A 19,532-nucleotide genomic window follows, 5' to 3' on the forward strand; every position below is an offset into this window, starting at 1 on the left:
GGGCAGGGCTGGGATCAGTCAGTGATCCCAAACTGGTGTGTGAGGGGCAGGGATCAGTCAGTGATCCCTGGGGTGTGAGGGGCAGGGCTGGGATCAGTCAGTGATCCCAAACTGGTGTGTGAGGGGCAGGGATCAGTCAGTGATCCCTGGGGTGTGAGGGGCAGGGCTGGGATCAGTCAGTGATCCCAAACTGGTGTGTGAGGGGCAGGGATCAGTCAGTGATCCCTGGGGTGTGAGGGGCAGGGCTGGGATCAGTCAGTGATCCCAAACTGGTGTGTGAGGGGCAGGGATCAGTCAGTGATCCCTGGGGTGTGAGGGGCAGGGCTGGGATCACCCAGCAAAGCTGAGGCACAGGGAGGGCCCACCCTCAGGTCCCAGCTCAGTGTTACTGGGGGTGTTTTTAGATTTCCACAAACCCTTCATTGAGGTCCCTTAGTGAAGGCTCTCAAAACACCCCAAGGTATCTTGGGGCAAATCAAGAGCACCATGAGTGAGTGGTGAAGAGAGCTGGAACAAAGGCTGGGGTGTCTCCTCTGGGAGTCCCTGGGCCTGTTTGCTCAGGGTAAATACCAGGATGGCACCATTTGGTTGTGACACTGAGCAACTCAACAGTGAACACAAGCACCACCTGCAGAGAGATGAAGGAGTTCTTACTGCTGACTGGGCAGTACAATGGCAGATAAAATTCACTGTAGATGTGTGCAGTTAATGCTCAGGGTTGGGCATTACTATGCAGGAATGAGGATCTGGCATAATGATAGAAAGCACTATGAAAATGCCAAATCACTGCTCTGCAACAGCAAAAACAACTGCAAAGAATTACTGGGAATAGAGCACAGGGCTGAAATCATTATGCCAGCATTTTAACTCCCAGAGAACAGGAAGGAAAAGAACTGAAGACGACAACATTTATGAAAGGCAGCCAAACAAAAGCAATGCCTGCAGCTCTGGGAAGCACAAAGCTGGGAGTTACTGGAACCCAACTGTGCTCACACCTTGTGCCACTGTCATTGCTGAGCTCAGCTTTTTGCAGAGCTGGAGCCTTAAAAACTAAACTGCAACTCCAAATGAAGACATAAGATAGCAATGATGGCTTAGATGATCCAGGTCAACATCCACTGACAGCAGGAGAAATCCACAGGAAATGGATTTACTCCAGAAAACACGAAGACCCAGAGCCTGACCCCCTCTGAGGTCATGACATGTATCCAACATCAGTTGGATACATCAGGGTGATGCCACACTGAGTCGCTCCTGAACCACTGACAAATTCACCAACCCTTTCACAGAAACTGAGGCTAACTGTAATTCACCATCAGACAGAGCAGGAAACCCCCAAACCACAGCACATCCGTGAGCAGCTAAAGCAGCACAGGGAACAGTGAGTCCAGTCACTCATCAATGCCTGGTTGCAGGGGATGCACACGGGACTTTTCCTTATGTGAACAGCCTACCAAGAATGACAGGCCAGTAACTCTGGTACTGCAAAGCTTTTTTTTCCTTTAACATATTCTGAAGCAGTGTGATGCCTTGGAAAAAGCAAAAAAGCCAAAGCAATGCAAACTGAAAAGAAAGAAGAGTACATTTACCTGGCATATGTCCCAGAACAGTAAGTTATTTTCTGATCACACAGTTATCACCTACAGTTATCCACACATTTGAAGTCTGGGGCAAAACTCTCTTAATTCTGTTTTGACATAAAAGACAACACAATTTGTTCCTCCTGCAGTGAAAGCAATTGCAAGCTCGTCTTCCCAGTCTATGTGGGGGTCAGTCTGGTGCCTGCACATACAACAGGCACAAGGGTTCAAACCTTAGGCAGAGGAGTGAGGGACAGTCTCTGCAGCCACCAGAACCTCATGGCTGCAAGGACCAAAGACACAGCAAACGTTTCCCACACACTTTCCAGACACTTGCAAACAAATCTCACCATCAAGTTTCTTTGGTCTTCACCAAAACCCAAACATGCTCCATAAAAGGATTAAAATTAGCATTGCTGGTGAAAAGTTAATGCAACACATTAGGAACATCAGCCCAAAATGTGGATTTCAATCAGGATGGAACAGTTCCACAGAGGACAGACCAGTGATTTCCTTCCCTCTGGTACTGAACAGTCACACAGCAACAGCAGACTTGGAAAAACGTTCATCCTCTTTAGGTGGGAACTCCCACACAAAGTCACTGCTCCCCAGAACTTCAGTTACACGAACATTAAATCTCATGCACAAACAGCAACGTGAAAATCTCAATTGCAGAGCAGGTCCCCATAGCCCAAAGCAGCCCTTTCTGTAGCACCCAGTGCTGCCTGTCACACCGTACACACTGGGACACCTACAGCCATGCACAGGTACAATTAATGCCATTTTTGTCTTATAAAAGACAGTATGTTGGTACTGGCAACAGGGAGATCAAGGTTAAAGCTTAGCTGTAAATGTTTTCTTCCCCTCAACTGCTCAAAACTGTTTCTAAGGTTAGATTTTTAACTCCTCTCCTCTGTTAAAACTGAGTTTTACTCAGCTGAAACACTGAGAACAATCTTTCCATTCTTTTTGGGTCAGCTATTTATGCAAGTAGTTTTACAGTATTTTTTTTTGGACACTGGATTTGTTATTAAATATTATCTGAAGCGCAAGCACATATGTGCTTGCCTTCTGAAAAGCAGTTTATGTATTGAGTATGACAAACACATTTTGACTGCTCCAAACATAAGCAGTGAAGGTTTAACATGCAAATTCACTCAGGTACAATATGCAATAACCTTATTTTTGTCACATCATCACAGACACTGCTCCACAACTGCAGTTCCCATCACAGATTTTTCAATCAACTCTGAAATTTCTAAATACAGCAATACATTTTTTTAACAACCAGGTTCGTATTATTTTCCAAAACTCAGTTTACAAGATTTCCAGTCTACTTTTTACCTCCCTCCGTGGTTTGAGCAAAGATTAAGGACAATCAATCCTTCCCCAGCTCTATCCTGGAGCCTGTGCCTGTTACCTCATTTCCTGGCTCCTAGGAAGCAACATGAGACAGGACTTTGATGCAAACTATCACCCCAGCACACTCTCAAATACAGAGTTCAGTTCCTCAAAGAGAAATCAATTAAAGAACCAGATCTTCATTAAAGATGAGATTATATTTGAGCTCAAGGACTGCGACTGTGTTTTTGAAAAGCCACACAACATGAGTTTGATTTAGCATAAAAACTTACCCACTTGGCAATCGGACACCCCTGAGAGCTTTTTCCTTCCTTTCCCGTATAAACCACCACCTCTATTCTTACAGCGCTTCCTTTTGCTCCATACCTGCATTTAAAAGAGTTCATGAGTAAAACAAACTGCTGCAGACCAGTTTAAAACAGGAAACATTTTCAATAAAATAAGAATAACCAATTAATGATCACTTAAAAAAACAGAACCAAATCTTTATGAAGTCAAAAAAAACCCCAAAAAACAAAAAACAAACCCAACCTTTTTCAGTTTAAAATCCTATTTGCAAGAGTGGTTTTTGATATTTCTCTTCTGATGAACTTCTGCCACTAAGGAAATATTATTTGGGCAAGACAGTGTTACCTGCATGTAAATCCCAGTGCACTTAGTCACTAATGTGACCTTTTTCCTTCTGGTTTGCTACAGCTTCTCTGCTTGTGGAACATGGAAAACCTGCTTGTGCCAGTTGCTGATTTGTCCTTCTATTGACACCTCAGAGCTCTTGTTGAACTGCAACCCTGCAGTCAAAGTGCTCATAAGAGTTTGTTCCAAGTTTGGAACTGAAACCCTCACCTCATGCACATCTCAATATCATTTCTGAGAGCTCTACTTCTGCCCTATTTAGGCTGCCTGAAGTACTGTGAGCATTAAAAGCTGAGTTTTCCTCACCTGTTCTCCATGATTTCTCTCACAGCAGCAACGCTGGGTCCTGTCCCGAGGTGTGTGTAATAGGGGCCTTCATCCTTCTCTATAATTTGTTCTGTAAGCAGGTGGAGAAAACGAAGTTGGCATATACAAAATTTATTTACTGCATTAAAAGTTAACTTAGAAATGGTTTACAGAGACACCTTGCAAATGAAATTACAATATATCAAATCTGGCTCTGAAATGTAATGAACAGAGAGTAGGACAGGCTTTTTTCCTCAGACAAAGTTTTATACTTTTCTCCTCCCATTAATCTGCTGTTATTTTTTAATGTTATAAAGTAACCCTAATTATAGAAATATTTTGCATTCTTCACAAACTTTCATTACAGGAGCTGGCAAGTATTGACTACATAAGATTCCCAATATCCTTGTCGGTAGGAAAATGTTATTTTATTTTTGACAGAGGAGAATTCAGGGGGGAAAATAAGTTAACAGATAGTCATATACCACAGAAGAGAAAACACAGTCCAGGCCTCTTAACTAGCACCCTGTTGATTCAGACCAGGAAAGCGAAGATAACAACTGTACACAGGCAGATTGCTTCAAGTCTCTGACTTTCTGTCTGTGCACTTGGGTAGTCTGACAACACAGCATGTGCCACCCTCAGCCAAGCTGCGCTTGCTCTGACATCCCATCCTGCTCACAAGTCACTACCTGTGACTCACCTCAACCCCACCCCACCTCCCCCTGTGCCTTTGGCACAGCCTCCTCCAGGCCATCAGGACTGACAGGGGCAGCAACAGGACCCCTCCAGCTGTGCTGTCCCACTTATCTGACAGCATTTAGGACGCGGTGACAGTGTACTGGGACATTTTTCCCAAGCCACCCAGGCAGAAACTACTTCTAGACCATCAAAATCAGAGCCTGATATACTGCAGATAAATACAAGTCAGCAATGGTAAAACAGCAAACAGAAATCTCCTTTTCCTCTTGGGTTTCAATTTAAGTGGAGTATTTAAACCTCTCAGATGCAATACCAGAAATACTCAGTTCTGCTGTGCTTTGCAGGCCCAAAGAACACCAAGCAAGATTTACAGAAAGGGGAAAAATCATTTCTTCCTGTTTTCTAGTGGTGAAGCACTGATTGTTTTGTAACAGGATTCCTCACATTAAAGGGAACAACATGAGCACATCTCCATCGGCAAGGTACAGGCAAAAGCGAGCAGAAACACTTACCAACACAGTCACAAGTTGGCAACTCAGACTGTCCTTTTTTTGTAGGTGTATCTATTAAATTTTTTGTGGGGGTATCAAGGAACTTCATAGGTGATTCAAGGAAACTGCTGAGCGTGTTTTTTGCTGGGGAACACCCTGAGTCGCCCGTGCTCTGTGCGTGGTCAGCACCCAAACTGGATGACGTCAGGACGGTCACCTCGCCCACACACTCCACGTTCCTGAGAGCCTCGGCACAGGCTGGGACCTGGGCCCCTCCACAGGGAACAGGCAGCGCCTGCACCCTGGGCTCTGCCTGTGTGCCCTGCTGGACACAGGCTGCGCTCTCACCGCTCTTGTCGTTGGCTCTCAGGTCCGGCTGGGTAAGGGCTGGAGGCAAAGGGTGTGCCTGACTGCCAGCTGCTGTTTGCTGTACCTGAGAATTGCATTGTTCTGTAAACATCTGTAGGTTTTCAGTTGGTCTGTTCAACAAGGATGCTGTTTTCAGCTGTGAAACAGCCAGAGGATTTCGGGAGGACAGGTCACTGTGCTGGCCACGTGCAAATATTTCATTTTTCAGTGTGTCAGTGCCCAGTGGGTCCCGGGAGCCTGCAGTTTTCATTTGCTCATTCACCACTTCACAGCCAAACAACCTGTCTTTTTTTTTCTCTTGTGCTGCCTCAGGTAAACATCTGTGGAATTTTATCTGCGTTTGGGGGAGAAATAATCTAGTTTTTTCTTGTGATGATGAAGTATTTTGACTCTGTGCTCTCTGTACTTTGGTTCGTGGAGATTTTTTTTCAGGCAGAGCTATTCTGGAGTCCTGGGGCACGGTTTGACCAAGCTTGTGCAGTTTTGATGATATCCAAATGTCCTGCAACTCGCTGTGCTGGCATGACAACAGCTCTAGCTGGTTCTGATTAGCCTGTTGATAGCGTACTTCTGGAGGCTTCTTTTTGTGTCTTGGTTTCCATGGCACGGCACCGCCTTTCTTATTTGTTGCTTGTTTTTGTTTTATCAGCAAGGAACTATAATTATGCCTAAAAAATACGGGTTCTTTTTTCTGCAACACATCTTGATTATGTTTTGGCTGCCTCTCATGTGATATTAGATTAATTAGTGATGCCTTTATGTCATTCTTCTGCTCTGGATTGGCCTGGTTTGATTCAATCAATGCTGCAAGCTGAGTTAGTTGTGCAGCCACATCTTCTTCATCCTGGCTGTGAATCCCTCCTTCCTTAATCAAAGTGCCAGTTTCCAAGTTCAAATCGTTAGAGGGTGGCTTTTGCTCTAACTGGCCCAGAGTTTCCAAGTTGTTCCCTGTTTGCTGGACATTACATGAAGCGTTGCAGCACTGTCCAAGGGCAACTGCATCATGAGAATAATTTTTCTCGGTGGTATAGCCTGCAAGTGATGTGGCATTAGATGTTAAGTCAGATAAAGGTTTGGTATCTCTTGAAGACAACTGTAACTTACACATCTCCCCAGCCAGATGGGCAGGTTTATCCTGCAGTTCCGGGACTGAGCTTTGGCCATTGTATAACACTGCCTTATTCGGGAGCTGCTTCTGCGGGTGAGCGCAGTGAGCCAGGAGCTGCTGCTCATTCTGTAAGTGAGTGTCTTCGATCTCTTTTAGTGCAGAGGATGTGAAGGAGGACGAGATGTCCCTCTGAAAACCATGGAGCAAGTTGTAAGTTGTTTCTTCCGTACATTCAGTTCTTTCAGTTTTCGCTGGCGAAATTGTTTCTAAAGGGACTTCAGATAACTGTGTTAAAGCTTCAATAGCTACAACCTGCTCCACAGTTAAATTTCTGGTTTTAATCAGGGACAGGAAAGTTGGCTGGAGTGTAGGATTCTCAGGCTGTATCTCCACCTTAGGTACTTCAAAGCCATCCTTCCCTGCCTGCAGTTCCCCTTCAGGAAGGGGAGGACAACACAAGCTTTCCTGCAGACCCGAGATGGAACCTGCCTGCAAAACAGACTTATCAAAATCCTCAGAGATGCTGCACATGCAGTTTTCCTCCTTCATTAAAACATTTCCTTGGGTTGGTGGGTGAGCACAGCCAACGCCAGTCGCCAGAGCGTTTACTGTGTTATTCACATTGGTACCTTTCATCCATTGCAGGTGGGAGTTGCTCGTCAAGTCTGTCCTTTCCTCTACAGACACTTTTTTCAGTGAAGCAACGGCTTCTGGTGGTGAATAATGCAGGGGTTTGATGCCATTTCTGATGGTCTGTGCAAAGGATTTTTTTGGCTCAGCTAACTGACTGGGAGAGACTGCTCTGTCACTGTCTCCAGCATGTTTCAAGTGCTCGGTGCCCGGCACAGCTCCGTGGACGTCGCCGTTGACGTGGACACCAAAGGATGGCTTCTCATGATGTGCCCACTTCTCAGCTTCCAGGCCAGTCATTCTTTCCTTCTCCTTGCACTGCACATTTTCAATGGGCACTGCTTGGTTGCTTTTCACCCTGTATTTTTCACCATGACCACATATACTGCATTCCATGAGTTCTGGTCTGCGGCCATTTACTGGTTTGTTTTCTAAATTTGCCTATAAATAATAACAGAAAAAGTTATTGAAACAGCTGCTCAAAAACAAAAAATAGGCATAAGGTTTCCAGCAATTAAACCCTACTTTGACAGATATGAGGAATATCCTAATTAAGCACAGGCACAGACACTGGAAAATACCAAAGAGGAAGCCATAAAAATCCCTGAAGGGTAAAGACCCCATCCATATTTTCCCCCCACTGTTGAGGGGCAGAGGAAGAAAGTGTGTACATGTGATGGTGGTGGGAGACTAAAGAAATGAATGGACAGCAATAACATCAGCATTTCAAACCAGATGTATAGGATTCAATTATTAATGAATTTGCGTAAGCAGATGAAAGCCTCCCTTGAGTTAAAAGCAGGACTGAACTCTAAAGGCTTGTACCACAAAGTTCAGCAGTAATTTGGCATAATTATATTGATTTGACTAGACCAATAAACTGGCTAAACCAGTATAGCACTTGGCTGGACACTGTAGCTAAGGCTGAAAACCAGTCAGTCGTTCTTGCTTCAAGTCCTTACAAAGAATTACAAGTCCTAAGCTGAAAGGAACAGTAAGGCAATTTACAGCAGCTCACCTGGAGGTCAGTCTGGAAACAGAGTGCTCAGCTGCTGAGTAGATGGACACCTCCAGTTTCTCAACAGTCTCATGTAAGCTATCCTGAACTGTATTTTAGTAAGTGTTAATATTTCATTAAATATGTTCTTCCTCTTTACTGATACCGTACAACTCACATGGTTGAAGCAATACCAAAATCTAGCTAGAGTCAGAATACTGTGTCCTGGAAAGGGTATGTCTGTGGGCCTCAAGAAGGTATTATGAGTATGAAGTAAGGAGTTGTGCAAAGTAAAAAAATAAGAAATTAAGGCAGAAACTTGGGCAGAAACAGCAACAAAGGCAGGAATCCAATCTTTACTATGTTAATCAAATGTTTTTAGTTATATTAAATTCCCTTTTAAAAAATAATTTAAACTCACAATAGACAGTGCTGGTACTTAATCTGATTTTAACATTCAAGAGTTCTTTAAGTCATCTGCAGCCTTAAGCCTTACGTACAAGCAAACCAGGACTGCTTTTCAAATCAGACCTCAGCAGTACCACTGGCTAATTAACCCCATGTTGGCACAGCACAGCGTTGCAGTGCCCAGAAAACACCACCCAGTTCAATGGAAACCATTCAGGCAAATCAGACGCGGTTCTGCAGTCCTACCAACCAAAGGATGTGGACTCCTCTCAGAAAAGACCTCAGGAAAACAAATGCAAGGTAGATTTATGATTAATTATAACCATCGAGAGGGGATTGCCAGAAACCCCCAGGCAAAGGCAGCTCTGTCTGGAGCCCAGGGTTCACCTCTTAACTGAGACAGCACAAAGCCAGGAACCCAGAGCATGGCCTGGGTGTTGTGAGAGGCAGCAAATTCTCATGGAAATGTTATGGAAAAACACAGCCAGAACCTACGTAGCCAAGTCAAACTTCCAGAAATCACATAAAAGATGCCTTATTTCCCATTTTTTCACTACCCACAGATCCCGAGCAACAGGCTGTAAGCCTGAGCTCCTCTGCATCCCGGTGGGTTTCAGTCAATGATTCCCAGGGCCAGGAATCACCGAGCGATTACTACAGGATCCTCAAATACAAACAGATTAAACAGTTCCATCGCTAACAGTGGCAAAGGCATCACACAGATCTCTGCAACTGCACCAGAAAATACTTTAATGGTCCACCACAGGAAAGTAAAACCCCACTATTCTATACCTGTGCAAAAGCTGAATTTCAATCACCTTAATTTAATTTCATAAAGAACTAGGACATGAAATCGCTGTTCTTTCTTCAGCAGAAGTGTATCTAATATCTCTACCAATCAAAAAGTTGTCCCATCGATGTAAAATTGTGTGATTAAATAATTCTGAATAACAATTAGGCGGCTGAGGAGATAGAATCAAATAGATTAAAACTAATTCCCCACCATCTGCACATTGTCAACATGACAACATATTGTGTATTTATTATTAGAAGGATTGTTCACTACATTAAAAAAAACCTAATAACCTAAGGCTGGTAATTTGGGAGCAGGTGTGGGGAAGGAGGAGGGTCCATCCCCGATTAGCAGAGGTGAGAATATCTGACACAGAATCCACTGGCAGCACTCAGTACAAAAATATCTCACACCCTGCTCTCATCGAGGTTGTTCCTCAATAAAATCCTTCATCTGACCAAAAAGCACTGCTGTGCTCAAACATACTCTGGATACCCCCAATCTGCTAGTGCTGCACAGGTCCAGTGCTGTGCCCCTAAGACCCCAGGGATCCCAGCAGCAAAGTGAGATGACTTTTAAAGTAAAATTATTCCTCTGACATATTTTCCACTAAAACTACTGCAAGCTGCCCACACGCAGTGAGGAAGAGAAACAGATGAATCATATCATTGGCATGATTTAGTTCATATTTTACTGTTCCACATGAAGAATAAATATTGCCATAAAATCAGATATTATTGTTTTAATCAAACTCTGCCTTTTGAGCACTGTGTTGCTTTATCTCTTGTTACTGAACTGCAATGGATCCTAAAAGATTCCTTTTCTTTCCTCTCACAAGCAGAAAAGGCCAGTGGACAGTGTTGTCTGTGAAGTTACTGTTTCCCAAAAGAGCACTGCAGACACTAGCAGGGACAGAGCTCGTTTGATTCCCCCCCTCAGCCAAGGAGCAATCCATCTCCAAGCCCTGAATCAGGACTCAAAACAAATGTGAAAACTACAGGCAAGGATAACAGTGTGCTTGGGATTAACAGTGGAATAACTCCTGGAAGTTAAGCACATGAGTTTGATCTGATCGATTTCTGGGGCTTTTACACCAGTGTAATGAAAAGCTGAATAAACCAGATCAATAGGAGTCATTTCCCCTCTCTCTCATTAAGGAGAGCACTACTCTGCCAGGACACATAAACCACCAACAAATCATGCTCAAGCTTAGGCTCTGCAGTAGTTTGTGCTATTAGGGCAGGAACCACAGAGTCTGCTGTGGCCACTGCTGTAGTACTTAAACTTCATCCAGATATTATCTCTTATGTACACACACCCCCAAAAATTCACTCTGGGAACTAATGCACACTTCCAGCACACACCAACAGCCAGTTACAGCAAATCATTTCACATTCTGGAAAGGCTCTGCTATTAACTCCTCTTTAAACACAACATGTTTCTGACATAATGCAAAGACTTCACCAGTTCACAATCAGAATCCAAGGCTGGAAGCTACCCTAAAGACATTTCCACATCTTGTGAACAACAGCAGGCAGGCCATCGGTTCGTGTCTCTCATTTCAAACCTCTACAGGTGGTGACAACACACTGTACACTAAAGGACAGCACCAGAGTCAAATACTCTCAGAGATGAGAAATAACAGACGATGCCCAAACAAACTCCTGATAAAACAGCTCTGTGAGCAAGTCATGATGAGTAACATGATAACCAAGCCCCCTAAAGCAGTCCTTCCTGGAGGATTCTGCCAGGGCCCCATGAGGATACAGTGCCCAACACTCCCAGAATGCTCGCACCAACAACCAGGATGACCCGAAAGGCAGCTCTTCCAAGGTGCCAACACTCAGCAGCCGAGGAGGACAAATGGGATTGTGTGCAGTGGGTAAGTGTGGATCCTGTGCAGAGGCTGCAGCCTTGCAACCATTCCCCCAGGTCCCTCCATGCTGGCACAGAGCTGGCAGCTCCTCAGAGCTCAAACACCACAACAGTTTTCTTTCAGAAACGCTGTTTGGAAGAAACCCCAAATATACTTCCTCTAACATTGAAAGAGGATGTTTTATTCATGGTCCACCTGTCAGATGTCACTGTCTCACCAGAGACGGAAGAGCACCAGCCACCTGACCAGCACTGTTTATTCCCACTTCCACTGTCTGCTCCCCAGGACAGGCAAAAATCCAGGGGAATCCAGGACTTACACTGGATAGGACCAACACCCAGGGGAAAGAGATAAGACATGGACAGGACAGGCAACAGGGAGACAGAGCACAGGTGTGGATAAGCACCTGGATGCTGAGTGCTGTGTAGGGAGCCAGGCACTGGTTGGAACAGAGATGTGAGGTGGGATGCTGTGCAAACTACAGGCCACCTTCTGGGTAGAGCCAAGGGGGGGTTTTTTTGCATTAAAATAAAGGCAGATACAAAAATGCATTTAAGGATGAACTTCTACTTCAGCCCACACCACCTGTTTGACTACTGTAATGCAGACAACAAGGTGCTGTGGGTTGCTGCCCAAGGCTGCAGCCTGAGCAGGGTTTCCCAGCAGGCTCCTCAGAGAGAGAACAACCGAGCAGGGGCCAAGCTGGGGGCTGTTCCCATAAACCCCAGAGGCAGAAAGCAGTTCCCAGCACAGCTGCGTGACAACTGTGGCCATGAGAGTCATTGTACCCCACACTCTGCAGCAGCTCAGAGCAGGCACATGTTCTACAGGCCTTAGTGCAGAGACCCAGACTGGGGACCAGCATTAATGGAACACAGATTGCATTTACAAGATGTTCTGCTTCTCAAGAGAGCAACGTTCAAACCCACCCAGAGTCACCAACTTGAGCACCACAGCAGGTTGCATTTCACACTGATCTTACTGCAGCTGCAAAGACCGCTCTGGTTGCTTTTTTTCCCCATACCCATAGACACAACAGCAAAGAACATCCCCCAAGCTACAGTTTAGCAAAATAAACTACAGGAGACTAATTCTGATTCTAAAGGCTTAACATGGTGACTCCCATAGAAATGTAATTATTGGATTACTACTTGGAAATAGGCTCTCGGCCACAAACTCAAATTGTTTCCATCAACTCTGAGCTCTACGTTGTAGAAAGCTGCAAACAGAAGCAAGAAAAAAATAGAGTGAAGGACACTCCATTCTCCCACACAGGCATCCAAGAAGTGGATGTGTTAAGAAAGAAAACACCATAAACATTACAATACTTTTTCTGCCACAGAAGCAAACATAAACAAGCATTTTGCTTGGTGGTTTTGTTTTCTTTGGGGTTTGGGTTTGGTTTGGTTTGTTTTTTACTGGTGTTTTGAATTACTCAATCATTTGTCTTCAATACTGAAACTGAGCCCTCAAAAGAGACCCTGGAAGCTCTGGAAAATATAGCACTCAATTAAGCCACAAAAGAAAAACGATACAATCAGCAGCAATATGTATTCCCTAATAGAACTTTCCCCTAATGGGTTTTAACTCAAAAGCAGAGATGAAAGAAATTCAAGTCTTTGTCTTTACCCACCCTCACTAATGCCTCTTGTGGTCTGTGAAACCTCAGCACAGTGTCAAGGAAGGGCTGCCTGGCCCTGCACTGTAAATGGAGAATCAGCACAGCCTTACAGAAGGGGCTTCAGGGAGCAGATCACAGCAGTGTGCAACCATCTTCACGAGGTTCTCAAACAACACTGAAATTCAGACTTATAAAAAAGAGCAAACAATGCAAAGAGCAGACATGATGCTCCCTAAATGAAGCTGGCAGGCCAGCCATTTCCTTCCAGCTGGAAGGAGAAGTGGTGTATCCAAGAACAGATGTGGGGCCGCACTTCCAAAAGGTTCCTACCTCAGCAAGCAGTGCCCTCACAGAGAACATTAACATGGTCAATGATCAACTGCACAGTAACTATAGAAACTCCTGTTGCCACTTTATGGCCAGAAGGGTTAGTGACACTCCTGGGTGCATAAAACCCCATATAATTAGGGAAAGACTGGTTAGTTTCTCTCCTGTACTTGGCACTTTTGCACCTGCCGGTGGAACAAAGCGCCCTGTTGTGGCACCCCCGGCAGGACATTGGTATGCTGGGGAGGGCTGCGAGGACCACAGCAGGGACAAAGGACCAAAACATCTTGGAGTGAAAGACTCAAGTTCACCCTCTTACTCACTCTCTGCAGTTTGCCAAAGAGAAAGAAAATTGAAAAGCCACAAACTCCTGCCCTGTCTCTGTGGAAAAGAATGCTGATAACAGAGGGCTCCTTGTTCCAGCAGACAAAAGTATAAGAAGACTCGGGGACTCGAAGTTAAGGCCAGAGAAGTCTGGCCTTGAACGATGGTGCACATTTTTGCAGAGGAACAGGGAAAGAGCAAAGAATTTAAGCATCTTGGTAGGTGTTTTGATGCACTTTTCATCCTTGCAAGTTTTCAAATGTGAGTTCTTTGGGATATTTTTAAAACATGGTGCTGAAGCCAAACAAATGGATACAGTCTTGCAACCTTTCAGCACGCAAACAAGTGTTTGCCACAATTCTTGCCTGGGTTTACCAACTGTCATCCAAACTGATACAAGTAAATTTTCCAGCAGTTTCAGGGCAGTGAAGATCCCACCTGCTTAACAACCTAACTCCCATAGTGCCTATAACCTATTAGCAGGAAGACACTCATCTCTGTAACTCAGGACCCCATCATCTGTTGTACAGCCAGTTATACTGTTTACAAGTTGCCACATGCCCATGGAGGCTCTCAGAGCAGAACTGCCAAGGACACACACCACCATCTAGCCTGGTTTTAAAGCTGCTGAGGGGCCACAAGACTAAAAGGAGTAACTCTTTAGCAATAGAAAAGTTGGTGACAGGTAGTTGAGAGGAGCAGCTCAAGGTAATTCAGATTTAAAAAAAAAGAAAAATAGCCATGCTGGTCACTTAAGCCACCAAGCTACCAGGCTGCAGCACTATCTAGGATTTTGCATCTACATTTTGCTTACTCTCATGAGGGAAAAAAGCCTAAAAACTTCCTAGTGATGTCTCCTCTTCCAGCTAGCACACACCTATGGTTTAAATAAAGCTCAAAATGGAATTTATATTATATGTAACTTCATTTGTTCTTCACAGGAAGAGCAGCTTTCACTCCCAACAGCAGCACTGCAACAGTGGTGTTGGCACTGCAGAGCTGAGACTGAGCATCTGCCACACAAGGAAATGCTGCACATCTTTAAACATGAGAGTTTCCTCTCTCATAAGTTCAGCAATCCTTTATTTTAGGAAAATTAAACCTTGAGGCACATTTTACAAGAGCATCCATTGTATCAATTGAATTATAATGCAATACAGACAGCACCAACACTGAGAAACAAGTTCATGGTCAAGACAAACCACTCAGTTTTAAGTTAGCCTCAAAAAATCCTAATATTCTAAAAGGCTTAATATTAAAGTTGTTAGGGACAGTCAGATATAGTCTATATTCTAATTTTACATAAGTAATGAAAAGTGATTATTGTTAGTTGCTTATAGGTAAATCTTGTTTTTCTTTTTCTTTAAATTTCATTTTCCTTTAAGTTTCATTTATTTAATATTTAAAAAGAAAATGCCTTTAAAAAAAATGCACAAATTCTTCTTACCTCCCAAATGAAATCCCATAATTAGGAATTAAATCTTTTGGTGTGTACATGGGCAAGGCCTCTACTAACGTCAAAGTCTGCTGCTGGAGTATCTGCTACATTAACTGTCTTCCTCATACTCAGCAACACTAAACAAAAATCACAGTTTAACATGGCAGAAAGAAAAAAAAATCTGCTGCCACTAAGGGAAGTTTGGGGCTCCTCACTGGTTCTCTCCCACAGCAGTTACTAAAAGCAATAAACAAAGTTGTGTAGCAATGTCCAAGCAGGCAGTGCCCACTGTCAGAGCACCTGCCAGACATCACTGTCTGTGAGTGTGGACAAACTGCAAACTGATAACACATCACTGGAATGGGCAAAGCCATTCTGTTATTTCAGTGCCTACCTTACACACAGCAAGTACAAGTATTGAGTAGAGCTCACAGTTCAGCAGTGAATCCAAATAATATCAACAAAATATACCTGGAATACAAACCCAGTGTTTATTTTGTAATGCTGGAACTTTAAGAAATCTAAATAATGTATTAATATACCTACACAACAGACCTTCATCTCTACATTTCGCTTCCTTCCCACAATTTACGTTGTGTTTACTTGGATATTTAATGACATTTTGGATCACAAACGCATTTTCTACCTTTTCAAAAAGTTTCATCTCTAAATGCAGTAAGGTGGAAGGCCCAGCACTGCACTCAAACACACCATGAAAATCAAGATCTACAAATAAGGAGCCATTCAAGGTGTGCCAACCCCACTAAAAGCACTGTCATCACCAGGTTCAGCCTGGTCTCACCCAACACTGCTATGCCCCCCATTCCCTGGGGAGGGGCACCATCCTCACAACTGCTCTGCCACAGCAGCAGAGGATTCCAACACAAACCCTTCCTCCTCCCTGTCCCCCTCCCACAGGACAGTGTCCCTTCCTCCCCTCAGCATTTTGGGGAGCTGTGGGGCAAAGAGCAGCACAGGGTGTGAGGAGGAGGTGGATGGGACAGGCAGCAGCACTGGAGCAAGGGAAGGACAGCACCTCCACATCCTGTCCTGCTTACTCTGCACCACAGCAAAAGTGCACAAGGGAGGGGCTTCAACTGCACCTCAAACTGGCTGGAAAAATTAAGGATTAGAAAATTACTAGAGTAAGATTAATAATTTACAGACCACTCACAAGCTCTTCGTTAGAACTGTATTCAAAACACATCTACAGACGTGAGTAGCCCCAGCAGAACTGTACAAACAACATGTAAGTGCTCCACACGTTCACATGAGCAAAAACATTGAATCCCATGTAGACAGGCACACACCCAGCTGGAGAAAGGTCAAGATAAGAACATTTCTTTCAAAAAATTATAACTTAGTTTAAAAGAAAAGCTAGGTAACAGCTAAGTTATGTTACTGCTAAAAATAAAATTTACTGATTTGTGTAAGACTCTCCAATACCAAAAGTTAGCTCTCTCAATTCAAAAAATGGGAGCACAAAGACACATAAAAAGTAGGCAGCCACTGTCAACCGGGACTCAAAGCAATTTTAATTGGTATTTACTGAAGGAATGTGCTCCAAGGTGATACTGTCCCTTCAAAAAAAACCCTAAACAAATATGGACAACATCCTTTCCAATTTGTATTGCACCATTCTGTCTTCCCTCCCTCCAAAATTCCACAGCAGTGCAGTTCCATTCATTGACTTGCTCATCTCAGTTTAAAGGGGAAAAAAGTAATAAACTTTAATTTCTTCCAGCTAAATATTTTGGCAGATATTCTGCACTAAAAACTTACACTGTAATTCAGAGTAAATGTTCAAAGTCACTTCAATCCTTGCTCACTCAAAGCACTGTCATGAACTCTAGCAGTTACTTTATTAAACCTTGTTAACACATATATGACCTTGAAAAAAAAAAAAGTGTACTTTTAGTTTCTTTAGCAAAACTAAAAGTGCATCATAAAAAGGGCAACAGCAGGTCTGCCAAGTCAGCTTTGTTTTAAAGTTGTTTTTTTACAAGAAAAACTATGCTTTTCATGTGTGGAGGAGAAAAATTAAGAGGGTGCTCAAGCAGCTATTTGCAGCTCCGACTGAAGTTTAACTTTTACTGTTCTTAATATGATGTTTATAAACAACCCAAAAGTTTTAGATACTGAGTCATCTCTGGCTTTTGGCTCATCTTAAAGTGCAGGGATTTAACGGAGCCTGAGCATCGTTGCACTCTCCTGGCCCCTCAGTCACCGCTGCAGTGTTTATGCATAAACAGAGGCAGGCAGAGAACAAAGACTGTGCCTTGCAGTCACAAAACTCACTTAGCACTGCATATTTAATTCTGGATCTCTTCCCCTCTGTTTTCCTCCCTTTTTTTTTTTTTTTTTTCTTCTTACTTTTTTTTTTAGCTCTCCATCAGGGCAGCAAACACCCCCAGCCATCCCAAAGGCAGCCCTGGCTGCACAGAGTGCTTTGGAAGAGCCCGGGCTGTATTTCCCCGTCTCCTGATCTGTGGGGTTTCCTTACTGATTCCACTGCTGCCTACTCGTGGTGAATGTGGATTCCCTGATAACACGATGCCCCGGGCAACTGTCCCCTTCTTCGGAGCTCTGTGTTGATGAACTTGCAAGTGACTGCAAGCACTTCCCCACCCTTAGGGGGAGGTGCCCTGCCCTGCCCAAACTGAGCCAGGACACCAGGAAGGGGCTAAAAGAAAGATGGTAAATAAAGCAGGGGGTACAATAACCCTTTGGAAATGAAGGCAAATGAATTTTTAAGTATGAATCCCTTCCATAGAGATTTTCCATTACCAGGAATAAAATTAGTGTCTGGAAAAAAAAAAACAAACAAACCGCAATATAAACCCCAAGGAAACCAAGTATATTCCTTCCTTCCTATCCACTACTATGAGCTCACAAAGACTTTCTTTAGTGAGCACTTGCTTGCTAGAAGTGATGAATATTTCACATGTTCTTTCAAAATAAACATGGAGAATTAATGCAGTATTTATGACACGAAAAAAATTCCAAAATGACTCCTCCAATGACAAGAAAGGAGGATTAAAACACAAGTGTAAAGAGAAAACAAAATATACAGCATAATACTATGTATCACTTTTAGTCTTCTCTATGTGTTCAACCCATTTTCAGCAGGAAACCACTGCTTGTTTTGAGCCTGTACAGAATTTGGGGATATGCTGGTCCTAAGCAGCACAACTAGAAAGAACATGAGCCGTTCAAGTAAATAAACGTGTCTCTATCAAAACTTAAGAGGATTAGAAAAAACACTAACTACATGTATTACTGGAAGAAAATACTACAGACTCCTCCTGAGGAAAGTTAAGAACACCACTTAAAGAAAATACAAAGAAAAAAATGGATATTGTGTTGATATTTTGAGAGCATCACTGGTCAGATGCCCTCAATCACTACCAATCATTAAATCAAGCACTTGAGTTATAATTCAACAGGTAAGACAATACCCCTTCACACGGCAGTCCTAGCAAGAACAGAAGCCAGGTTAGAGTCACAGACCAGAATGTCACATTTTTTAAAATGCCCTAGTAAAGAATTCTGGAAGTTATGTGGCTTTTCTTCAAGTTCACTGCAGCTGTCAGAGCTGTGATGTAACTTCAGATGTCCAAACTCCTTCCTCCCCTCCAAAAACAAAGACCAACCCTACCAACCCCAACCCAAGGAGATGCCTTGAGAGGTACCGTGTCTTGTTCAGCGCATGCAAGTGATCCAACTCTTAGGAAATACACCTCAGCATCACCAAACAAAAACAAATACTGGCAAACACCAAGAACAGCACCTAAAACCAGAGGAAATACTGTGGAATCAGTTCAGCAAAGGAAAAGTCAAACCAGGAATAAACCCAAGTCCAACGGCTGACATGGATACTGTGCACACACCCAGAACCAGCCAAGCCTTTCCACTCGAGGCAAGGGGGAAAAAACTCTTCTGAAGGCTTTCTGGAAAGGAGAGGAACAGCAGCATCATATTACATAGCAACCTGCTGGGCCATCAAATCCCAAACAGAGGCAAGATCGAGTCCAGAGGAAAACCTCAAGACGCAGCTCTGAACCCCAAGTGCAGACAGACACCCAGCACAACCTGTGTGGCTGTGACCAAAACAAACACGTTCTGCACCCTTTGACAGAGCAGGTGCCACTCCAACAACACTCTACACACTGAACAGCTCATTTCCAAACACCCCTCGTTTTGCATCCTACCATCAACTGCATAAACCAGAATGAGCAAATGCTCCGAGTTTGAGCTACACCTACGCACTGTGGGACAAGAGCAGCACTAATTAAAAGCATACCCACAACATAATGAAAATGCTCATGTTTTTAATGGATTAATGTACTTACTGCAAGAACAAAAAACACTTGCTAATGTTGTACAACCACAGTTACTGTCAGCATACAGGTTTGCACTACTGCTCCCACATGAAGAGACAGACGCCCTTGAGGCTGGGCATACCTGCAAGTCACATAAGGTTATTTGCTCCTTACTTCATCTTAACTTTGGTTTGTCTCACCAAAGTTTCTGTCATGTGTAAAAGTGACAACAAAACTGGTAAGAT

The 19,532-nt window shown here is 43.6% G+C and overlaps 1 protein-coding gene across 6 annotated transcripts in view; it reads right to left on the reverse strand.

The window, feature by feature from the left end:
* The window catches only part of TET1 (tet methylcytosine dioxygenase 1), a 69,539-nt gene that overhangs the window by 24,067 nt on the left and 25,940 nt on the right, over positions 1-19,532 (reverse strand). For all 6 annotated transcript variants that reach the window (XM_027900838.1, XM_027900840.1, XM_027900841.1 and 3 more), the window contains 3 exons: positions 5,096-7,622; positions 3,882-3,972; positions 3,215-3,308 (listed from right to left, as the gene is read on the reverse strand). In XM_027900838.1, the coding sequence (XP_027756639.1) occupies positions 3,215-3,308; positions 3,882-3,972; positions 5,096-7,622 (2,712 nt within the window). The remainder of the gene's footprint in view (positions 1-3,214; positions 3,309-3,881; positions 3,973-5,095; positions 7,623-19,532) is intronic.

The sequence above is a fragment of the Empidonax traillii genome, unplaced genomic scaffold (genome assembly GCF_003031625.1).
Source record: "Empidonax traillii isolate 1590-97213 ecotype Southwest subspecies unplaced genomic scaffold, ASM303162v1 scaffold754:size369281, whole genome shotgun sequence".
Classification (NCBI taxonomy): Eukaryota; Metazoa; Chordata; class Aves; order Passeriformes; family Tyrannidae; genus Empidonax; species Empidonax traillii.